At 40.5% G+C, this 19,162-nt stretch overlaps 1 protein-coding gene across 4 annotated transcripts in view; it reads right to left on the minus strand.

Annotated features, from left to right (window-relative positions):
• The window catches only part of OMA1 (OMA1 zinc metallopeptidase), a 107,237-nt gene that overhangs the window by 62,322 nt on the left and 25,753 nt on the right, over positions 1 to 19,162 (minus strand). The window contains exon 10 of one of the 4 annotated variants that reach the window (XM_074596643.1): positions 17,804 to 17,853. The exons of the other annotated variants lie outside the window; for them this stretch is intronic. Coding sequence (XP_074452744.1) covers positions 17,849 to 17,853 — 5 coding nt within the window. The 3' untranslated portion in view covers positions 17,804 to 17,848. Of the gene's footprint in view, positions 1 to 17,803; positions 17,854 to 19,162 lie in introns of those variants that run through there. 4 annotated transcript variants of the gene reach the window in all.

Here is a 19,162-nt window from a genome sequence, read left to right on the forward strand (position 1 = left end):
CTTGTACCATGTAACGAACACCCTCCCTATCCCAGCATCACCCACATCCACCTCTCAGCAGGTCTGTCTCATTGCCATAGAATCGTCTAGGTTAGAAGGGACCCTTAAGATCATTGAGTCCAACCATCAACCTAACACTGCCACAACCACCGCTAAACCATGTCCCTCAGCACCGTATCTACCCATCTTTTAAATACCTCCAGGGATGGTGATTCCACCGCTTCCCTGGGCAGCCCGTTCCAACATTTGATAACGCTTTTGGTGAAGAATTTTTTCCTAATATCCAATCTAAACCTCCCCTGACATAACTTGAGGCCATTTCCTCTTGTCCTATTGCTTGTTACTTGGGAGAAGAGACTGACCCCCACCTCTCTACAACCTCCTTTCAGGTAGTTGTAAGAGGGCGATAAGGAACACAGGGCTGCTCAGGTCTTCATCTGCTCTGTGGCAGGCATACCTTTGCCCTAAGCAAGTCCTGCTGCAGAAAAGGCAGCAGCCTAATTTTAGGACAACTGTCAGGGTGCCAAAATACCTGTGCTGAAAAGCCACTCACACAGAAGGAAGAGTTAGCATCTGTATTCAGACCCTTGAACACTCAGTTGCCAAGTAGCAACTTCGCTGTCCCATGCTGGGTTTTGTAGGCTCCTGTGGATGGAGCTTGCCCCTCTTCAGGCAGCGAGGAATAAACTGCTTGTGACAGGTATCACTCAAAGACAGAAAAACTACTAAGGAGCATTCCTTTTTCTTGCTGGCCAGAGACAGGACAACAACTTGAAGTTTGGGTGCCCTGCTCCAGCTCTCAAAAGACCACAGTCAAAGTCTTCTTTTTACCCACAGAGACATCTGAGATCTTCTGCAAAGTTGTGCTTTAGATCTCTGCCATCATAACTGTGCCTCACAGGAAATAAGGTCTGTGACAGGAACTGAAGTTTACAGACAGATCAGTGGCATCAGGCTATTAATTACCTACTGTCTGTAAGTCTCTTTGAAATGCAATGTGTAAGCTTTAAGCATTATTAATAAATTCTCAGTTACCAGGCTGATGTGCAGTTCAAATGGTTAGAATAAACTGTTATTCTAGTCATTATTCAAATCACTAGAATAAACTGTAAAAACTTAGAATAGCATTACTGAGTGTCTGGCTAGAACCTACTATCTTTTACAACTGAAAATAAATTCCTGAAAATATATTCTAAACGCAATTGATATGGTGGTGTCCATCTGAATTTGCAGGTATCTTGACACTATAATTCTGAGAGATGTGAATATCCACAGCTTCAAGACTTGTTACTTTGAAGGTTCCTCAAGAGGACTAGCACACACATGGAAGAGCACACCGACAACAGTGCAGCCAGCCCAACCCAAATGGACAATTTTCAGACAAGGCGGTAAGTCCCGGGTCTCCCTGCTGCTCCTGAAAGTCAGCTCAGTGAGCATCAGCTAGAGGAGGATGCTGCAACACTGCCGCTGCTAGGGAGCACCACAGCAGGGAAGAATCAGACAGACTTACGAGGGCTGAATCATTGCAGAGACCTATATTCTGTAGAGTCCCCGATGCCCTGAATTGCTTTAGTAATCACTTTAGGCTCAACTGCTTTCAGTGAGTACTTCACCCTTCTGTGCCAGCATTTCTTACACAGATATACAATTTTAGATGAATTTCTTGATTAGAAGCTCATAGTTATCCAAGTCCTTTGCTCATCAGTAGTGTGACATTCACAATCTGCCAACACACCACTCCGGGAGATTAAGCAGAATAGATTTTAAATGGTATGTTATTGACATTTCAATTATTTAAGCTTCGGTAGAAAGTGACCAGATGAGGTTTAGATTATATGATCCATCTCACAAAAAAGTTCTGCCGGAAAGGAGCAGATGAAAAGAAGAGGTGAGGAGCAGGTCAGATGACTACAGATCATAGCTGAGGAGAAGAGGTAGGCAAGTTGGATAGATTCGCTAGGGGGATAGATCCAAAAGCGCTTTATAAAATAGTCAAAGTGATACAAATGCTTTTTCTAAATATCTCAGGAAGACAAAATACCTCAAGGAAGAAGCTTGAAGCAACAGGGCATTAGCAGCAACATGAAATGAAAGGGCATTATCAGCCCCAAAACTGTCTGTATAAATCAGCCACCAGCAAAATTAGGAAACTAGTTAGGTGGTTTCTAATCACTAGAAGGACAAGATTCTGGAAGAATTCCAACAGAGGCAGGACAACCTAACTATTTGTGAATGGGATTATAGCACTTGCTTGCCAAAGCCAGCAACAGGCAAGACTCAGGGACTCAAGAAATCTTTCCTAGCCCCATTTTCTCAAAGAACACAGCACTCCATTAAGTAAAATATAAAAGTGATGTAAAATATAAAAGTAAGTGATGCAAAAGTCTAAGATTCCCGCTCATAGAAACTAACAGACGATATCTCAGGGTTACACGATGTTCTGTGTGACAGTACTTGCACGCTGGACGGAAGGCCCTGACCACAAAATGTCAAAACCACTGAAAGTTTGTCATTATATGAACCTCTCATGTAACAGTCTGCCTCAGTTTGCTTAAAGCCTTATAAATGTTCTGTGTTGCAGAAGGTCAAAACAGCCGGCCAGCAACATTTGTATTCTTATTACTACTTGTATTGTCACAATAGCCAGACAGAATCAGGTGGACCCTCTAAACAGGCAGAAAAATGTATGAGGTTTTTTTATTTTCATCTGCTAGGGTAATCTTTCCATTTCCAAATAAGTACAGACACACTGAACCTCTTGATAATGGCTGCAGAGTGGGGAAGAAGCAGTCAAGTATTCGTTTTTTTTGTATTAATAATTATAATAATTAAAACTGTCACTGGTAAGCACTGAAAACATGATGGCCAAAATGTTCAGCCACGAATGTCTTAATCCAGACATCTAAATTCAAACCCAGCCAGATAAGCAGGGAACTCTTTTTTAGCTGAGCATCTCTGGCTTCTAAGGGGCTGATCTATTCAAGAACTTTGATAAACGAACAACCGCAAAATCACTTGTCTTTTCAAGAAAACACTTCAGCACATGCTTAAGTGCTGATGTAAACTGGGACATTATTTGGGAAATTAAGCAGAGTTAGGTGCCTAATTTAAGCATAGAAGTTAAAACACTTTGCCATAAATTATGCGTTTCTGTAAAGATACTCTCTCACATAAACAACAAATCAGTCATTTTTCTTACACTGTAAAACCTCTAGCCAAAGTGTGAAGATGAGGATATTCTCTTCAATTTTTAGAGAATATCTGAGGCACATTAACTGCCAGACTAGGAAGAATGCTCTGCCAAGAAAAAGTGAAAGATTTTCCAAATTTTATTCCTGGGGAAACAGTTTGTCATGCTACCTGAAGCCACGAAAAGAAAACAGTAAATATAATGAAGCATTAACACCCGTCAGGCAGCATGTTTATAGGCAATTGTGTGTTTCACACACCTTGAATTGTATAATGACACCAAGTCAGTTTTACTACCTATGAAGTAGAGTAATCATCCTCAAATGAGCTGCCTGGAAAGTATTATTGTTGTTCTGAAATAGAATTTATATGTAAAATAACAAAACAGATTTGAGTATTAAGTAGGTCCTTATTGACATGACTGGAAACAATGGAAGCCAACCAGAAATTGCCTGTCTGATTTATCACAAACGAGAGTGATAAGGAAACCACTTTTTTACTCTTCTACAGACCTTGAAGCAATTGTTTTTTTAACTTGAACCTTCCTTGATTCATCACCCTTAGGGCACCATGAAGTTTCCATTAGTAGCTAATTGCAAACTTGTCACTACCTTAAAATTAGTAAATTCCTCTTTCGTCTTAGCTCAAACTGAATTTTTAGAAGCCTTAAAACAGGGTTCATAAAGCAAACAGTGAATTGAATGCAAACCAGAGGCTCAGTCTCAAAGGAGTGCAGAAAGCTCACCTAATATCACCATCTGGAGAGCCAGAAGCAGCCCACAGACACTCAACACCAATCCAAAAATGGCAGCATTACAGGATAATGAAAAAAGAGTGTAAAACAGGCATCAGGCATGAGTGTAAAAGCCAGATTTTGGTGACAGGACCAGACATCACTTTTACAGCTTTCTCCAGAAGGAGAACTATGATGCAGGGGTGAATAAATGAAGGGGTCTGTGTGTGACAAACCATCATCTCAGATGTTGAAACTACTCTTCTCCTCCCTATTTTCCCTTTGTCTTTCTCTCCTGAGGCTTACCATTTCACTGTCCAGCCAGCTGGCTCAACAGAAAGACCTCCTTTCCATTTTATGGGGAGGCACAGGCTTCTCGGTATGAAGATTTTCAAAGGTAATGAAAAAACCCAACCATTATCGCTTGCTGGAGAGCTGGGTGGTTGCAGCTCTGAGAGGAAGTAATGAATCTGTAGCTAAGTGACACATCCCTTACGATCCACAAGAAAGCAGGCTTTCCAGACTCTAACACTAGTCCCTTTCCCATCAGTTTCTGGAAGAAGACCTCTTGGCTTGCACAGCTGGAAAAAGACACTGCTAGGTTTACTCTACTGTAACAGAAAGGCCAGACACAGATGTAAAGATGGTAAGTTATTTTCCTGCAAAATCATCCCTTTGTAAGCACAATGATATAAATTTTTTTGTTGGACTGGATAATAGATGTCTGATTCCATCTCCTCTTTGGTGGGTGCACTCCAGAGAGCATAACTAAGAAGGACACCTCTATGTGGAGAGAACCAGGTTAGTGAATGTGCAAAAGTGGGCAAATTATGCAATTTTGCCCCATATGTGACATGCTGCACAATTACAGATTTTCTTTATAGGAACAGAAAAGGAGGAACCCAAGTGTTTGTGAGTTGGGCCAGCTGTCATATGTAAAGATCTCACACATGCAGCCCAAAGGATTTGTTTTCCTAAACAAACTTGTAATCGTCTGTCTTTTTAAATATAACTTCTGTGACACACTGAGGAAAATCAGAAAGCGATGCTGAATGCTTTCCATGCTCTATTAATTTTATTATGTAAATCCACTCCCCAATTGATATTTTCATTCAAAACTAGCACAAGATCCGTCATTATTTCTCAATGTAAAGGGAAGCAAAACAAGTAGTATTCAAGCAAGTACTCTCATTTGGATTATTATTTTAATACAGCAGCATTGTCTGTAGGTAATTTTAAAAGCATGTTTGCATAGCAATTCTAGGCTCTCCTTCCCAGAGGCTGTTTAGCTTTGTCAATATTTATTACTATTGCTTTTGTAAATACAATAGAAACCAGAAATGTTTGGCTTTAAACTAATAAGCAGATTTTGAGAAATGGACAACAAAATCACTTTTCTGCTTTTTGAGTTATCTGTCTCCATACCTAATAATACAGCAACAAAGGGAAAGCAAAACTCACAAAGACTGAAAACCCACGGAAATACGTGCAAAGCATCCTCAATGTTTTAACATCAGTTCTGCTGCCATAGGTGAGTATTAAATAGTTGGTTAAAAACTGCTTTTAAGCTAATTAATGTAACACACACTCACCTAGTTCTATGTACAAAAAGACAAATGTACCTATTTTATTTAATTGCTACATTCCTTAAACATTTGCAAGAAGTGTTCCACAACAGCATGGTCTAGGAACTGCGCTTTTGAACTTGGTCTAAAGGCCAAACACAGGGTTTGACTGCACTGTGAATACTGTAGCTCAATTACTCAGACCTAAACAAACATAAAGAAGTTAATTGGAATAGACAATAAATCAAAGCAACAGAAACTTTTTCCCTACAGAAACTTTTTCCCTACAGAAACATACTAGTCATGTTTCTCTGAAGTAATATCAAATTATGATCTATAGTAGCAAAGCACCTTGCATTTTCAGGTAAAATTTTTGACTAAGCACCCCAAATACACAGCAAGAATTAATCCCCAAAGCAAAGAACTTCTCAGCAAAGAAGGCAACAGAAGGGAAATCAAAGCAACACAAGGGGGATGTAATTTGCTCTAGCCAGGAATAGACCCACACACCAGTTCTGTGTGCTGTTTGTGGCAACTTGGGGATTCTGAATCACATTTCAGAGTTTAAAATTCTTAGATTTATTGAACCAAGGTATGCCACAATGTACAAGTTTACCATTTCCTAGTGGAATTTACCACTACCTGGCAAAGACCATATCATATATCTGCCAGACTGTCAGGGCTCTGAGGGCACTAAAATCCTTAATGGCCCTGACCAGCCTCACCTGGGGCTTCCACTCACACCCATGAGACCACAAACTCTATTTAAGCTCCTTCCTGAGGTGTGTTGGAGGACTACTGGTTTCCAATGTGGCTGCAGCCGTGCCTGTTCCTGGCCTTGGCGCTACTCGATCTGGGTATCAACCTGCAGACTAACTTCTGACCTTGGCCCCGCCTCATCACTATGGGCCCACATGGAAAGTGCTGATCCTGACCTATAGACTGACTTCCTGGCTTGATCTCAGCCCTGTCTTGTCACCGTGATGTCTCATGATCTGGACTCCTAATTGGACCTGGCCACCACCTTTGCATCTGTCCTGTTTGCCTGGCATAGGTACTGTGGGATGTGGCTCTGGCTGGTGAAGCTCCTACTCTGCTGGTGGTTATTGCTCTTGACTCTCCATCCCTGCTGTTCCCTGACAGGGCAGGTAAAGATGCTGTAATGAAGCATTAATGAAGATAGTAATGATGTATGTTTAAGTGGAAGTATTTTCTGATAACAGATTGGCTGAAACTAAGACAAGTGGATTTTGTTAATATCCTCACAGGTAAGAGGAGTTTGGAGAATGGAAAACTTCAACCCTGGAGCCAAGCAAACAAAATACACTGCCTCCAATATTGGCATCACCATTTAGAAACTTAATAGGACAGTTATTCAGCGCTGCTGAGTCAAACAGGAGGTGTTTGAGGCCAGACCTGAAAAACTTCCTATTGTATCTTAGAAGGGAAAGGTTGTTTCTCTATAGAACCTGTCGAGGCTGAATCAAACTGATCAGAGGAAAAAAAAAAAAAAGCTAAGATTTGGAGAAAGTCAAAAGCCTGCATCCAACTTGACATTCACACTCTTGACATGGTCATTCACTTTTCAAGGTCCACTGCACATTTCCTGACACAGAACAAAATTCCAATTGTGGGTGAAGGAGGAGTTTTTGAAAAATCGTGTACAAAAGCATATGTCCCCATTTGGCACTGGGGAACTCAACACTACCATATTTTTCACAGTTCTGTTTTCAGCCAGTTTTAAGTAGGGCTTAGTGCTTACAGTTGCATTTTGCTTAACCTTAAATGCTATGAGCGTGTTTTGGGTGTCTGGATTTTATAGCTCAATTATTTTACTGTGGAACAACTACAACAGTGCCTATGTTTTACCCAAGGAAAAAGGCAAGTAAATTTTCCAATTATCAAGGTAATGTAGCACTCGGTGTATATCATTATGAAGCTGTTAACAAAAATGCTACATTTTCATTAGCTAAAAGGCTATTTATCCCTAATGAGTTGTTAAAGACTAAGGGCAAAATTCTGCTTTCAGTTACACCAGTATGAATCTGTAATCCATTTGAGTGCCTCTGGATTTATATTGGTGTCAGTGAAACCAGAATTTGGCCTGAATGCTCTTGGATTTGACTTTGTAATCTGTTTCCACTTTAAGAAAGTCATTATTCACCAGTAAGGACCAATCAATAACAGTAATACTGGGGGGAAGGAGAAATCAAAGGGACTTCTTCCTCCCCCCCCCATCCATGGATGCTTTAGAACACAATACATCTATTCAAATGCAAACTTTAGGCTAAAATGTGTAAAGCAAGAACATGCTTCAAGACCGCTTTATAGCCTAGATGCTGATGTGCATCTACATCTGAATGACAAACGCAGAACTTGACAGTGGCCAGTTTCCAGGGCTTCCCTTTTAAAACAATCATAACTGGTAAGCAGACAGTTGACCAACAGCAGGAATGTGTTCCGGGACCAATAAGAGCCTTCTGAACTGTAGCCTACCTCAGCAAATCACCTTTGGCACAATATTCATTCTCACTAAACAGTTGAGAGAATTTCTGAATTGTGGCCTTTAAATTGGAGAAAACCTACACTTGGTGAGACATGTCCATTAAAGTCAAATATGCTATAACACTGATGTTTGTATGACTAATATACTTAAATATTTCAAGTGTCAAGATTTCAAAAAATTAATAGAAATGATACATTTGAAAAGCAAATGTACAACAATAGCAGAGAATCTGTACAAATTATCTGAAAGCAATTAATGCGCTACCTCCTGTATATGAAGATAGCTCTGCTACAGGAACCTTAACAACAAAATATTTATTAATAGCTAGTGATACCGTACCATAAGCAGTAGGGACACACCTCCTTCCACCTAACTTAATAGGTCTGTTCTTCTTGTAAAGTTTTGGGGGCAAAGGTTAAGTTCTGTTTGCTATACTGTATTCTTGTGCAGCAACAGTAATAAGTGTAACCAAAAAGTATCAAGTAAGAACTTGCCCTGGTTTTCCAAAAACAGCAGAGTGTTGCTAATACACATTTTTCCTATCTTCCATGATTGATTCATCTATTCCTTTTATCTGCTTTCATCTATGAAAGCATTTGCCACTAGTTAACAAATAATATAAATATCATTAAATACAAAAGAGATGGGAGATGCCTTGCATTGTATGAATATTACCCAGGAAAATATTATAATAAGCATGAATAAAGCACTTCACAGTAAAAGAAGTAGAAACATACAGCTGTATGAACATTTCTCAGTGTTAGTAGAACTATGATTTCTTACTCTCCTTTTCTTTACCTAGTTGAAATCAACTCAATAATCCTATAAGCCACCAAATCCTGTAGAGTATAAATAAAAGTAGAGTCGCTGAGGGCTAGCGTTCATTCACATTACATGGTAGACAGCTACAGGTAAAATATTAATTTACAATGAAACACAGCCTTTAGGAATCAGTGAGTCCAGTCTGAATATCTGCACGGAGCTGATGGGTTAAAAAAACCCTTTTCAAGTGTGAGTTAAGAGAGGAGGTTCCTGTAGGGACAATGACAGTATTTCAAGATAAAATGTCCCAGCACCTTCCTTCCAAAATATTCTTACCTTCTCTTGTTTTGATCAACCAGAACCAAAAGTTGCAGGCAAATAGCAAGGGACTAATTACATGATACCATCAAACACACTTCTGTCCTTGTCCACATCAATCTGCTCTGCAGTCCATAACACATGTATTTTCATATTCTTTGAAGGCAAAGAAGCAATTGTATCAGTTTGCTACTGCTGGACTGGAGCACAACTAAAGGAACTGACTTTCCTGGGTTACACAGGAAGCCTGTGACAAAGCAATTAAATTAACCTAGGACTCTTAAGTATAGTCCCTGGCCTCTGAACTATTTATTCTTCTACTCTTCGGAGTTAAAGGGTGGGAAAGCAGATCTAATTCTCTGATATTCTCTAAAGAAAAAAAGAACCCAGTACCTGGGTTCATGAGGTTTTGCTATTTTTGTCATGTGTGTTACTGGATGGTTTGTCCACAGCAGCACACATGTTCACCTGTCACATGTCTTCAATATTTGCTGAAATTCTCCATTTCTTTTGTTTCTGCTTTCTTGTTTCTCTGTTTTTTAACTTTGCTACCTCTGCCATCTGGGGTACAGCCTCTTTTCTTCCACTTACTCACTTTTCTCCCTTTTAGCATGTTTATCACACCTTTGTATGGTGTCTCTGCTGCAGCAGAAGCTAGTGGAGGAACTGTGCACCTACTGCTGATGTGTAGTATCCACAGAGGATGAGATGAATTCAACTCTTCTTTGCATCTTGGGTATCTGAGTAAGGGATAAATAAGGACTCTAGCGATCTCTGTCTCTTCTAGCTACCTACCTGGTACTTGTGTATTGAGGTTTAAAGTCCTAGGAGAATCTCAGCCACTGTGGAATCTGCTTTCAAATTCAAAGTGGGAAAAAGCAGATTCAGTATTCTGTCTATAAGGAGAATGATGATTTCAAAGCCACAGGGCATAAAGCCTTAACTGTTTCCAGGTTGTGATGAATAGGAATGTCACAGCAAACTAGCAGGTACTCTTTGGAGAGCATAAGTGAAAAGTCAGCCTTGATAGACAGTCCATGAAAGTGCTACTGAGGATCTTACATGTGAGGAAAAGTACTTTAAAATCAATATAAAATGTCAATCATAACAAACAGATTTCAGAATTGCGCTTGTGCCTGACGTGAAAAGTGAAGCTTGGAATCAAACCACCAAACTAATTGTTATTTAAGACTTAGGAGAAGATTTGGCCCCAGGCCCCTAGAGTCAAAGACTAATGCAGTAAATATTCAGTTCCATGTATTGGTTGTCTTCCTTCCCCACTCGGTTTAACTTCCCAGTCTCATCTGACCTTTAAAAAGTATTCATTTCCTCATCTCTAACCTTAAAGAACTTGCATCAGTTTGGGCTTCCAAATGGCCTCGCTGCTTTACCAATCAGAAGGCATCATCCCAATCCTGTTTAGTTTGTGTCTTTTTACACTTACTTTCCTATTAGTCTATTGGCCAGATTAAAAAGCAGCCTCCACTGACAATATTCCTTGCAGAAGTCCATGAAATGAAACCTACTATTTCCCACAAGGATCCTAGCATATTTACTTTAAAATTTCAGAGAGATGCTGAATCCTGTTATTGATATGCCACTGATTTATATCAGGAGGGCTCAACACCCAGGTATAATTTATCTTGGCCTAGTGTTTGGAAAATGAAGCATTCAATATTGTGTCCTTTGACAAATGTATACAGGCACCGGATCCCAGAGGTAGCTCTAACAAATGGTTTTATTCGTGCATCATTCTAGAAATGCCTAAAACCAGCAGATTCACGGAATTGCTTTTGTAGGTTCACGCTAAGTAGTCTCACTGCTTTTGGAGAGAATTAAAACCATACTACTAACCCTCAAGCTCAAAAGCTACAGAACTCATTTATTTTTAAACAAAATAATGAAAAGAAAAACACTAACCATAGACTTCACCTTTAGAGTCAAACAGCTGATTGAATTTGTCCCTGGAAATCTTACAGCAGTAGGGAAAGAAACGTACATTAAAGCTTGGGTTTCCCTTTCAAGTGCATGTTCTACCAAGAAGCGAGAATCTCTTTATTGGCTTTGGATGTCACGTGTCTCATCTTACCATAAATACTGTATGACTGTGATAGACTGATTTAATGGCAGCTCTATAAATAAACAAACTCCTTGACCTAAAGTACCAGCTCTGCTGTCACCATGAAGTCAAGATGCTTGCTGGAGATGAGGGTGTGGGGCGAAGTCCCAGAGCTGCATCCTGGCCTAGGAGACATGCTAATAACAGTCGAAATTTGGATCTCCTTCCCCGAGTGGCTCATGCTGAGCCGGGACAGAGTGGTCTAGCACAAATCCTTGTGTGGCAGGACACAACCTGTGAGTTGTTTATGAAATGTAGACTGCAGACAGGCATTGCCACTGGGATGTTGACATTTACAGTTGGAAGTGCTTCGCGTTACCATGGTATTCAGGGTACTTGAGGCACTGCAGTAGCTGTGTGTACGTTTCTCAGAGGACCCTGGGCATCTGCTCATTAATGTCTAGTTGTTCTTGGCTCCAGAATAGCCAAGTGGTAGGTTAGAGTCACCCACATTCCATGGCACCCTGGGGGATGGACTCACCCTTCCTTGTTCCCCAGGAGATTTTCCAGCAGGTAGCTTTAATCATCACTAGACACCACAGAAAATTCTCCACTGGCTACAACCATGGAGGAACACTGACACAAGAGAGCCAGCCCAGCCTGTGTCCTTTCCCAGCTACTGCTGATCTGCACGTGACCAAAACTAGTAGTTTTCCCAGAGACCTTATTTCCCAGACATGTATGCTTCCTGCCAGTGAGAGAGTGAACTGGGCTCAAAGGATATAAAAATACATTGCATTATGAGTCCAGAGAACAGGACTGAGCTCAGAAAACGAAGTTGAGCTTACCGTGCAGCACAGCAATGTGTCTAGCCAACTGGCGAGCTTGGGTAGTGCTGCTTGATTCTGCCTTGGCATTATCACTAAATTCTCCAGACAGTCTCAATATGCCTCTGTGGAGATGACATCATGATATCAAAATGAAATGAGACTATTTAAATGCAAGACTATCACGGTGCTAGTACAATGTGAAAATGAAACTAACTCAATGTAACCCCACAGGGAGCAAGTTACAGTTTGAGAGAGAAATAAAACAATGTAAATGTATGTTACACTGGACTTAAAGAGCCCACTGAGGCCAGGGTCTGTTGCTGAATTTGTTTGGGCGTTCAGCTTAATTTGTGTCATATATCTTGAGCTGGATGCATTGTTTTACTGAATAGCTATTAACTAAAATTAACATGCAGGAAAGTACGGTAGTGTTCAGGCAGAGTTTGACCTAAGCTGTGAAAAGCAAAGACACCATGTAAGTCTGGCATTTCCTTCCTAAGTGGGAAATGTCACTGAAGCAACTCTGATATACAATCACACAATTATGAGTATTCTAGCATAGTCAAAGAAAGATGTTGACAAACTCATTGGAAACTAAAATGGGAAAACATAAATGATAAGAGAACGCAGGGATTCAGTCTGAATTGAGGCTAGTGGGTAGGGAGGGGGAAGTGAAAATGCAATGTCATCATAATGTATTTGAAGGGTGTGAAAGAGCAAAAAGCTACTTTGAGTCCTTAGGGGAGCTATCTAGGTGTAATGGCACAAAATTGACAATAAGAACTATCAGTCTGAATACCCAAAACAGTCTTGCTTTAGTGAGATCTGCTGGGCTGTGACAAGGTCTCCCTTGGAAACAGGAGGTTTCAGCTGGATCTGTACCAGGTGTGCTGGGATTCCTAGTACAGAAATACATGTTCATGTGCCGCATAACAGCAGTGACGTACTCAGAAAGCACACCCTGCAGCTGTCCTAAGCAATAGCAACAGAAATATACTAAAACCTTGGCTTTCTGACTGCCATGCTGAAGGTGATGTTATGGACAGTTCAACAAACATCTTGAGGTCTCAAGGTCTGCCTAGACAAAATTTCCAGCTGGAAAAAGGACATAAGCAGGTGGGCCCAGAGGCAAGGTCATCCTCCCACGGCAGCACATCCACAGCTCACCTTTTCCATATATTTAATAATAAGAAAAATGCACATAGATATCAATTTGTCAGATGATCATAAACCTTAAACAAATTAATGAGCAGCAGGTCTGCAAGACACAAAAATATTTTATTATCATTTTTTGAAGAAGAACCTGAGATTTATCAGAAGTCTCACAGGAACAAGACAGGACACTAAAATTTCCCCTCTACTTGCTAGTGACAAAAGGAAGGGATGGAGAGATGCACGACTGACATTACATAGGTCACCCTAGTTCTTTTATTGACATGCATTATTGCAGTGACAGAATACAGATGCTCCCAAAGCAGTATTAGAGTTCACAAGACCTGGAATGTCAACAATATTCAGGGAATCTTTAATGCAAATAAACGTTAGTATTTCAACATGTCCTTAAAGAGCACTTAATCTGTGGCAACTGGCCTTACTATAAAATCCCTGAGAAATTTTGGCTTAGAACTACATGCAGCCACTATACAATTCCTGCTCTGTTGAAGTTAATTGTATCAGCTACTCATTTAATAAAAATAATAATATTAAAAAGGCAGAAAGTAAAACAGAATTCAATTAGTCTAGATTAGGGACCAAAGATGTATCATGTTAGAGCAGTTTTTAGGATACAGGAGAGTAAAATAACATTAATACTGTGTTTGCTGTGCAGCAGCATCATTATGAAACTCCTTGACTCTCGGCAGAGAACTAAGAAGAAAAGTATGAGGAAACACAGCAGGAGCTGAAAGCACTGAACCGTGCAAAAAATCCCCACCTTTAAGATCCAAAACAGTTATGGTTGCAAACTGTCATCCTGACCATATCCTAGGAACTAACTATGGACTAGAAAACAATACAACTGAAGGCGTAAACAAACTCAGGAAGAGATGTAAATTCTTAGATTTCCAGAGCTCAGGAATATGGAAGAAAAAACCAAACTAAACCAAAGAAACCCTGACCAACAACAAAAAAATGCACCCTGTAACCCACACAGTAGTTTGGCATCTGGAAGAGCTTGATAAAACATTGTGGAGTTGGGGTGGGGTTCGTTTCAGGGAGTGCAGCTTTCTTTGCATTTGTTTGTTGTGCCTGGATTTTGCCTGGACATTAACCCATGTTTGTGACATTATTTCCATGCCTTTCCTGCAGCCGTTCTAAAGAAATGCAGCAGACTACGATTCAAGAGAGAGAATTCCAAAAAACAAAGAGTTGAAGTGATTGCCTGTGTTCTCGGACATCAATGCAAAATGAGTACAAATTTAAAGCTAATGCCTACCATCTAACTTCCACAGAGCCAAAAGTGCCGATTCCATGTCTAGGTTTGAGGTCCAGCACCCTCCCTTCTAACCACCGAGGCCTGTTATCAGGTACAGCCAGCCTATTTCCAAGCCATCAAAGGATCGGACTCCGAGAAGATTCTGATCTCTGGGTACGTGACAGTTACAAATGGTCTGTGCAGGCCCTATGACAGGCTGCTCACTTGGTAACTGATGAGCTGGTGTCCTGGAAAGCAGAGCCCATGTATTTAGCAAATGACAGAACTGCTATGTTGATCGAATCTATGTGGATAGTAAAGAAAAGCAAATACAGGCTTTACACTAAATGCCCATGATGGATAGATTCATCTTGCTGTGTGCTACTCTGATTCCAATGTATTCATTCAAACTACACATGTAATTCAAAATTTTCCTTGAATTTATTCTTGTTTACAGGAACTCTGAGGCACTGTGCTTCCAAGTGTTTGCAAATGACAAAGTACTATACTCCGCTCCAGGGAAGGATTTGAGTCCATATCCTGAATTAAGTCTGTAGCACACTCTTGCTAGCTGCAATAAATAAAGAGTAGGCTTTGATTTGTCTATGTGACAGTGTAAATCAAAGGAAGTAGAAGGAACAAAACCCCAACAACATAGCACCTATGAAATGAGAAGAGGAGGGGTGGAGAAGGTGGTTCTGCTTCTTCCACAAAGCTTTGGCCAAAATCTTTGGCTTTGAAAGAGCAAAAAGGTCAAACCTCCCACCTGGAGGGACTTCAGACATTTCACCTTTGTGTTCCACAAACAGTGTGCAAATCCACACCTTTTACTGTCAAATTTAATCACAATACCGAGGTTTTTAAAAATTGTTTATACTTAAAGAGAATTCTGCAAGATTTTAAGTTTCCAGGGTGACTAGTTTTGGGGTTTTGAAGCCCACCTGTGGGGGATGAGAGATAAAGATATAGATTCCCTTTTTTTTTTTTTTCTTTTTTTTTAAACTCTTTCCTTCCTATAAATCATACCCAGCTTTATGAGGTACCTTTGCACCAGAATCTCTAAAGCCTCAGGATGCTGGAGCAAGCTGTAGTTTTGCCAAGGTTTTTTGGTGTTGGGTTTGTTGGTTTTTTTTGGACTCTCTATTTAGGTAATTTTTGTAGTAGCAAAAAAATCCTAATTAAACTGTCTCACTATCGACAGTTTCTTTGTTGCATTTTTTCTACTACGTTTTCACTAGGTCAGCCTGATGGACTGGAGCAGACACATGAAAATATGATCTCGTTGGTCAAATAAGGTATTGCAGTCCAAACCTATCAGCATACTAATCTCAAAATGTTCTATTCTATATTCAATTTTATTTTAAAAGATGCAGGATTTCCTATGTTAGCCTTTTAAACTAACAAAGATACAGAGTAGGCGTGTCTTATTGATAAAATGAAATCGCTCCTATCTGTTTCCAAGCCTGGTTTCAGAATTCAGCTTTGCACAGGCCCCCGTGCCCATCAGTCTCTGTGACCTGGCAAAGGTCGTTCTCTTGGTGGATGAGTTTTCTGACCTTCTAAAGATGGGGGAATCAAGTTCAATAAGCAGCTTCAACAGCAAGTCTTTCATCTCTGACCTCCAGGCTGGATTACTGCAACTCATTAGACTGTTACAGTGAAACATGCTAATAGATTGCACATTAAGAGTCATTGATGTATCAGCACCTGGGGTGAAAGTCTCTATAAGAAGAGTTCAAGATGCCATGCATTACTTGCAGCCACTGCCATACTCCATGGGTTAAGCCACTTCATCTCACCTAGGCTCTTAGCAGTCAAAGCTTTTCTTGTTATTTTAAAACAGAGGCAGAAAAGAGTAGTAGCTAGAGTAGCTACCTGGATTTATCCTTACATTTTTCACACCAACCAAGTTTAAAGTAGAAAAGCATGGGATAGGGAAAAAAAAGATTAGTTAGAAGAAGCCTTAGATGAAGACAGAGGTCACAAAGCAGCTCTGCCTAGTGTTAGAGAAGAAGAGCTGTGCTTATGGCTCCTGCAGGAGAGGCTTGCATGCATGTACTTTGTTCCTGTTGTTCCAGGAGGCAGAATTGTGTATACAGTCTATAAAAATGCCACCAAGTCAAAATGACTGTAAGAAACGTTTTACTGATGTAGGGAAACTTGCAAACCATTACAGCAAAGTGTTTCTGTGCAAAGTTATACACGGAAAAAAATGCATTTTTATTAGTACACTAAAATGAAGCAAAAGTAGTATAAATGTTTGTGGGTTTTGTTTTGTGTTGGTTTTTTTTTTTTTCCTGTAAAATAGCTATGCTTTTATTATGGCATCTTGTTGTGACCACTTGGACCATGAGCAGCCATATCCCTTCACATCCACACCTGACAGCTACACAGGCAGATGCGGGCAATGAGTTACAGCCTGACTCCACATCAATGGCAATAAAAGGAAAAGTTGTTTAAAGACCCTCAAATCGGCTATTGCTCGGGGAACTGATCAGTGTATCAGATATCAGTGCATGAGTACCTTCTGAACACTTCCCTTTGCTAATGCAGTGCTCATTTTATTAGCTGCCCTTAATACCCCCATCAAATTCAAGGTCCTCCTTCTTAAAGTCCTAGATGTATCAGGTCATGATAGCCATTAAGAAACATCCTCCAAGATGTGATGCCTCTTGACATGTGTGTCCCACAGGCACTGCAAAACATTAAAATGATAAAACTGAAAGTCCAAAGTTAAGAGATGGAAATTTCTTCAGGGATAGCCTGATAGATTGGGACCTGCTCACACAGAAAAATCAGGAAGTCCATAGGTCCCAATGGCTGCCATAGCCACACAGACAAGTCATTTCAATGGATCCTCTCTCTTGCAATAACAACATCAAACAGAAGGACAGGTCAGCATGTCAAAAGTAAGTTAGTATTAAAAATAGTTTGCCAGAATGGCAAGAGAGACCAAATAGCCATGAGGAATTGAAGCCCAGCACATTTAAATACTACACCCTGAGACAGCCGTAAGGAGTTCTCTAATATCATACGGGGACACATGCAATTTGTATGTTATGTCAGTCATTAAAGCTGCAGCCAAGGCAGGATGGAGCCGTAACTGAGGTGCGGGAATTGATGACAATGTGGGATCAGAAGCATTCAGGATAGCAGTCACTACTAAAGATAGGGTAGTGCTCTCGGCACAGCCCCAGGACGCACCTCCCCTAGCTTCAGATAAATATAAATATTTGCCTTTTTAACCCAGCATATTGTCCAAGACTGTGTCCATCATAGCTATTCACAATAACGAAGGCTTTAGAGAAAGCACTAAAGCCTTCCACAGACTTATCCAAACTCTGGCTTAGGAGTTAGCGTGTGATCAAATTGGGCCATCGTGCATCACGCCCTGAGTGAGCGTGCAGTATACAAGTCTTGAGGAATACCTTGATATCTGTGATTCTGACACACAGCAGCAGTGCGCAGTTACTTCATCCTGGTTAAAAAATAATACACATCATTTGGGGATAAGCTAGCTTCCTTGTCACCAAATCATCATAATTAATTTAACCACTATCATTACAGCTGAACTTTCCAGCCCAGTCAAATGAAGTAAGTCAATTCCTTCTGTGTACTTTTTTTGGATGTTTTCCTTCCTCTGTGGCTAATTATTGAACATTTTTTCTATGCCCTAATTCACGCCTCCTTCCTGCTTACTGAAGATAAAATGTCATCTGTGCAGGAGCTCATAATCAGCTGATTCTGACAAGCAGAGGATAAAGCACAAAAGGAAGAATATTGTTTTAAGGAGGGAGAAATCCAGATCTAACTACTGGGACTTTTGCCAGGAATTTCAGTGTGAACAGAATAGAGGCCTCATTGTCGACAGTGAAAATTGGACCCTGTTGCTTCTCAAGGGTTTTGTTTCCTTCTAGCTTGTTGGCTCAAAAAATGGTGAAACACAGACCAGTGTAGCCTCATCTGTATTATCAAAGTAATGGGAGAGTGATACAGCTGAGGATATAGCAAAGAAGCGGGTAAAACCCTGCCAAACATAGTGCTAGCTGAGGTTCTGATTGCTTTGAGAATCATTTGCCATTTTGTTCAAGTGCTTAAAGAAGACATAGAAACCTTCTCCAGGCTTAGAATTTGAAGACACTCTTCGTATACCTGTCAGTCTCTGAAATTCATCTGACATGTCCTGCTCCACCAAATACCAAGCTCAATTATTTCCCTTCACCCTTTTAGTTCATGAAATACCTCACATGGAATGGGGGAGGAGAGAGGGGAAGAGGGAGAGAGAACACTACGCACTGAGACCACAGAACAAAACCAGAGTCCTCTCATTTTACCCCCTCCTGAATAAGTAGGGCTGGATGATAGTAAGGAACCACTCCTCTCCCCCTCTCTGTTATCCCTCATATTCTAAAAACACAATTGTAGAGAAGAACATAAAAACATCTTATCCTAATATTTTCATTTTCTCCTCACCTCAGATATGTATCCATCCTGATACATCTTTGCCATCCTTGAGTTTATTCTCTCACGTCTGTTTTACAGAAGAGAAACTCACACACTAAAAAACTATGGGACCCTTGCAAGACGGCATAGGAAATTGAAATCTGGAATCTCCATTCCGTAGCTATGAATTTCACCATTAGTCCATTTTTACATTATACAGTCAAACAGGCTCTCCTGTCCCAGGATGGTTGTGTCGAGGCTCAATTGCCCTGACCAGTCTCAGCAGGGGCCTCTGCGCAGGTACCCACCACTCAGGGCTCCATTTCAGCTCACCCCCCAGGCCT

The sequence above is a fragment of the Larus michahellis genome, chromosome 8, assembly GCF_964199755.1.
Source record: "Larus michahellis chromosome 8, bLarMic1.1, whole genome shotgun sequence".
Lineage (NCBI taxonomy): Eukaryota > Metazoa > Chordata > Aves > Charadriiformes > Laridae > Larus > Larus michahellis.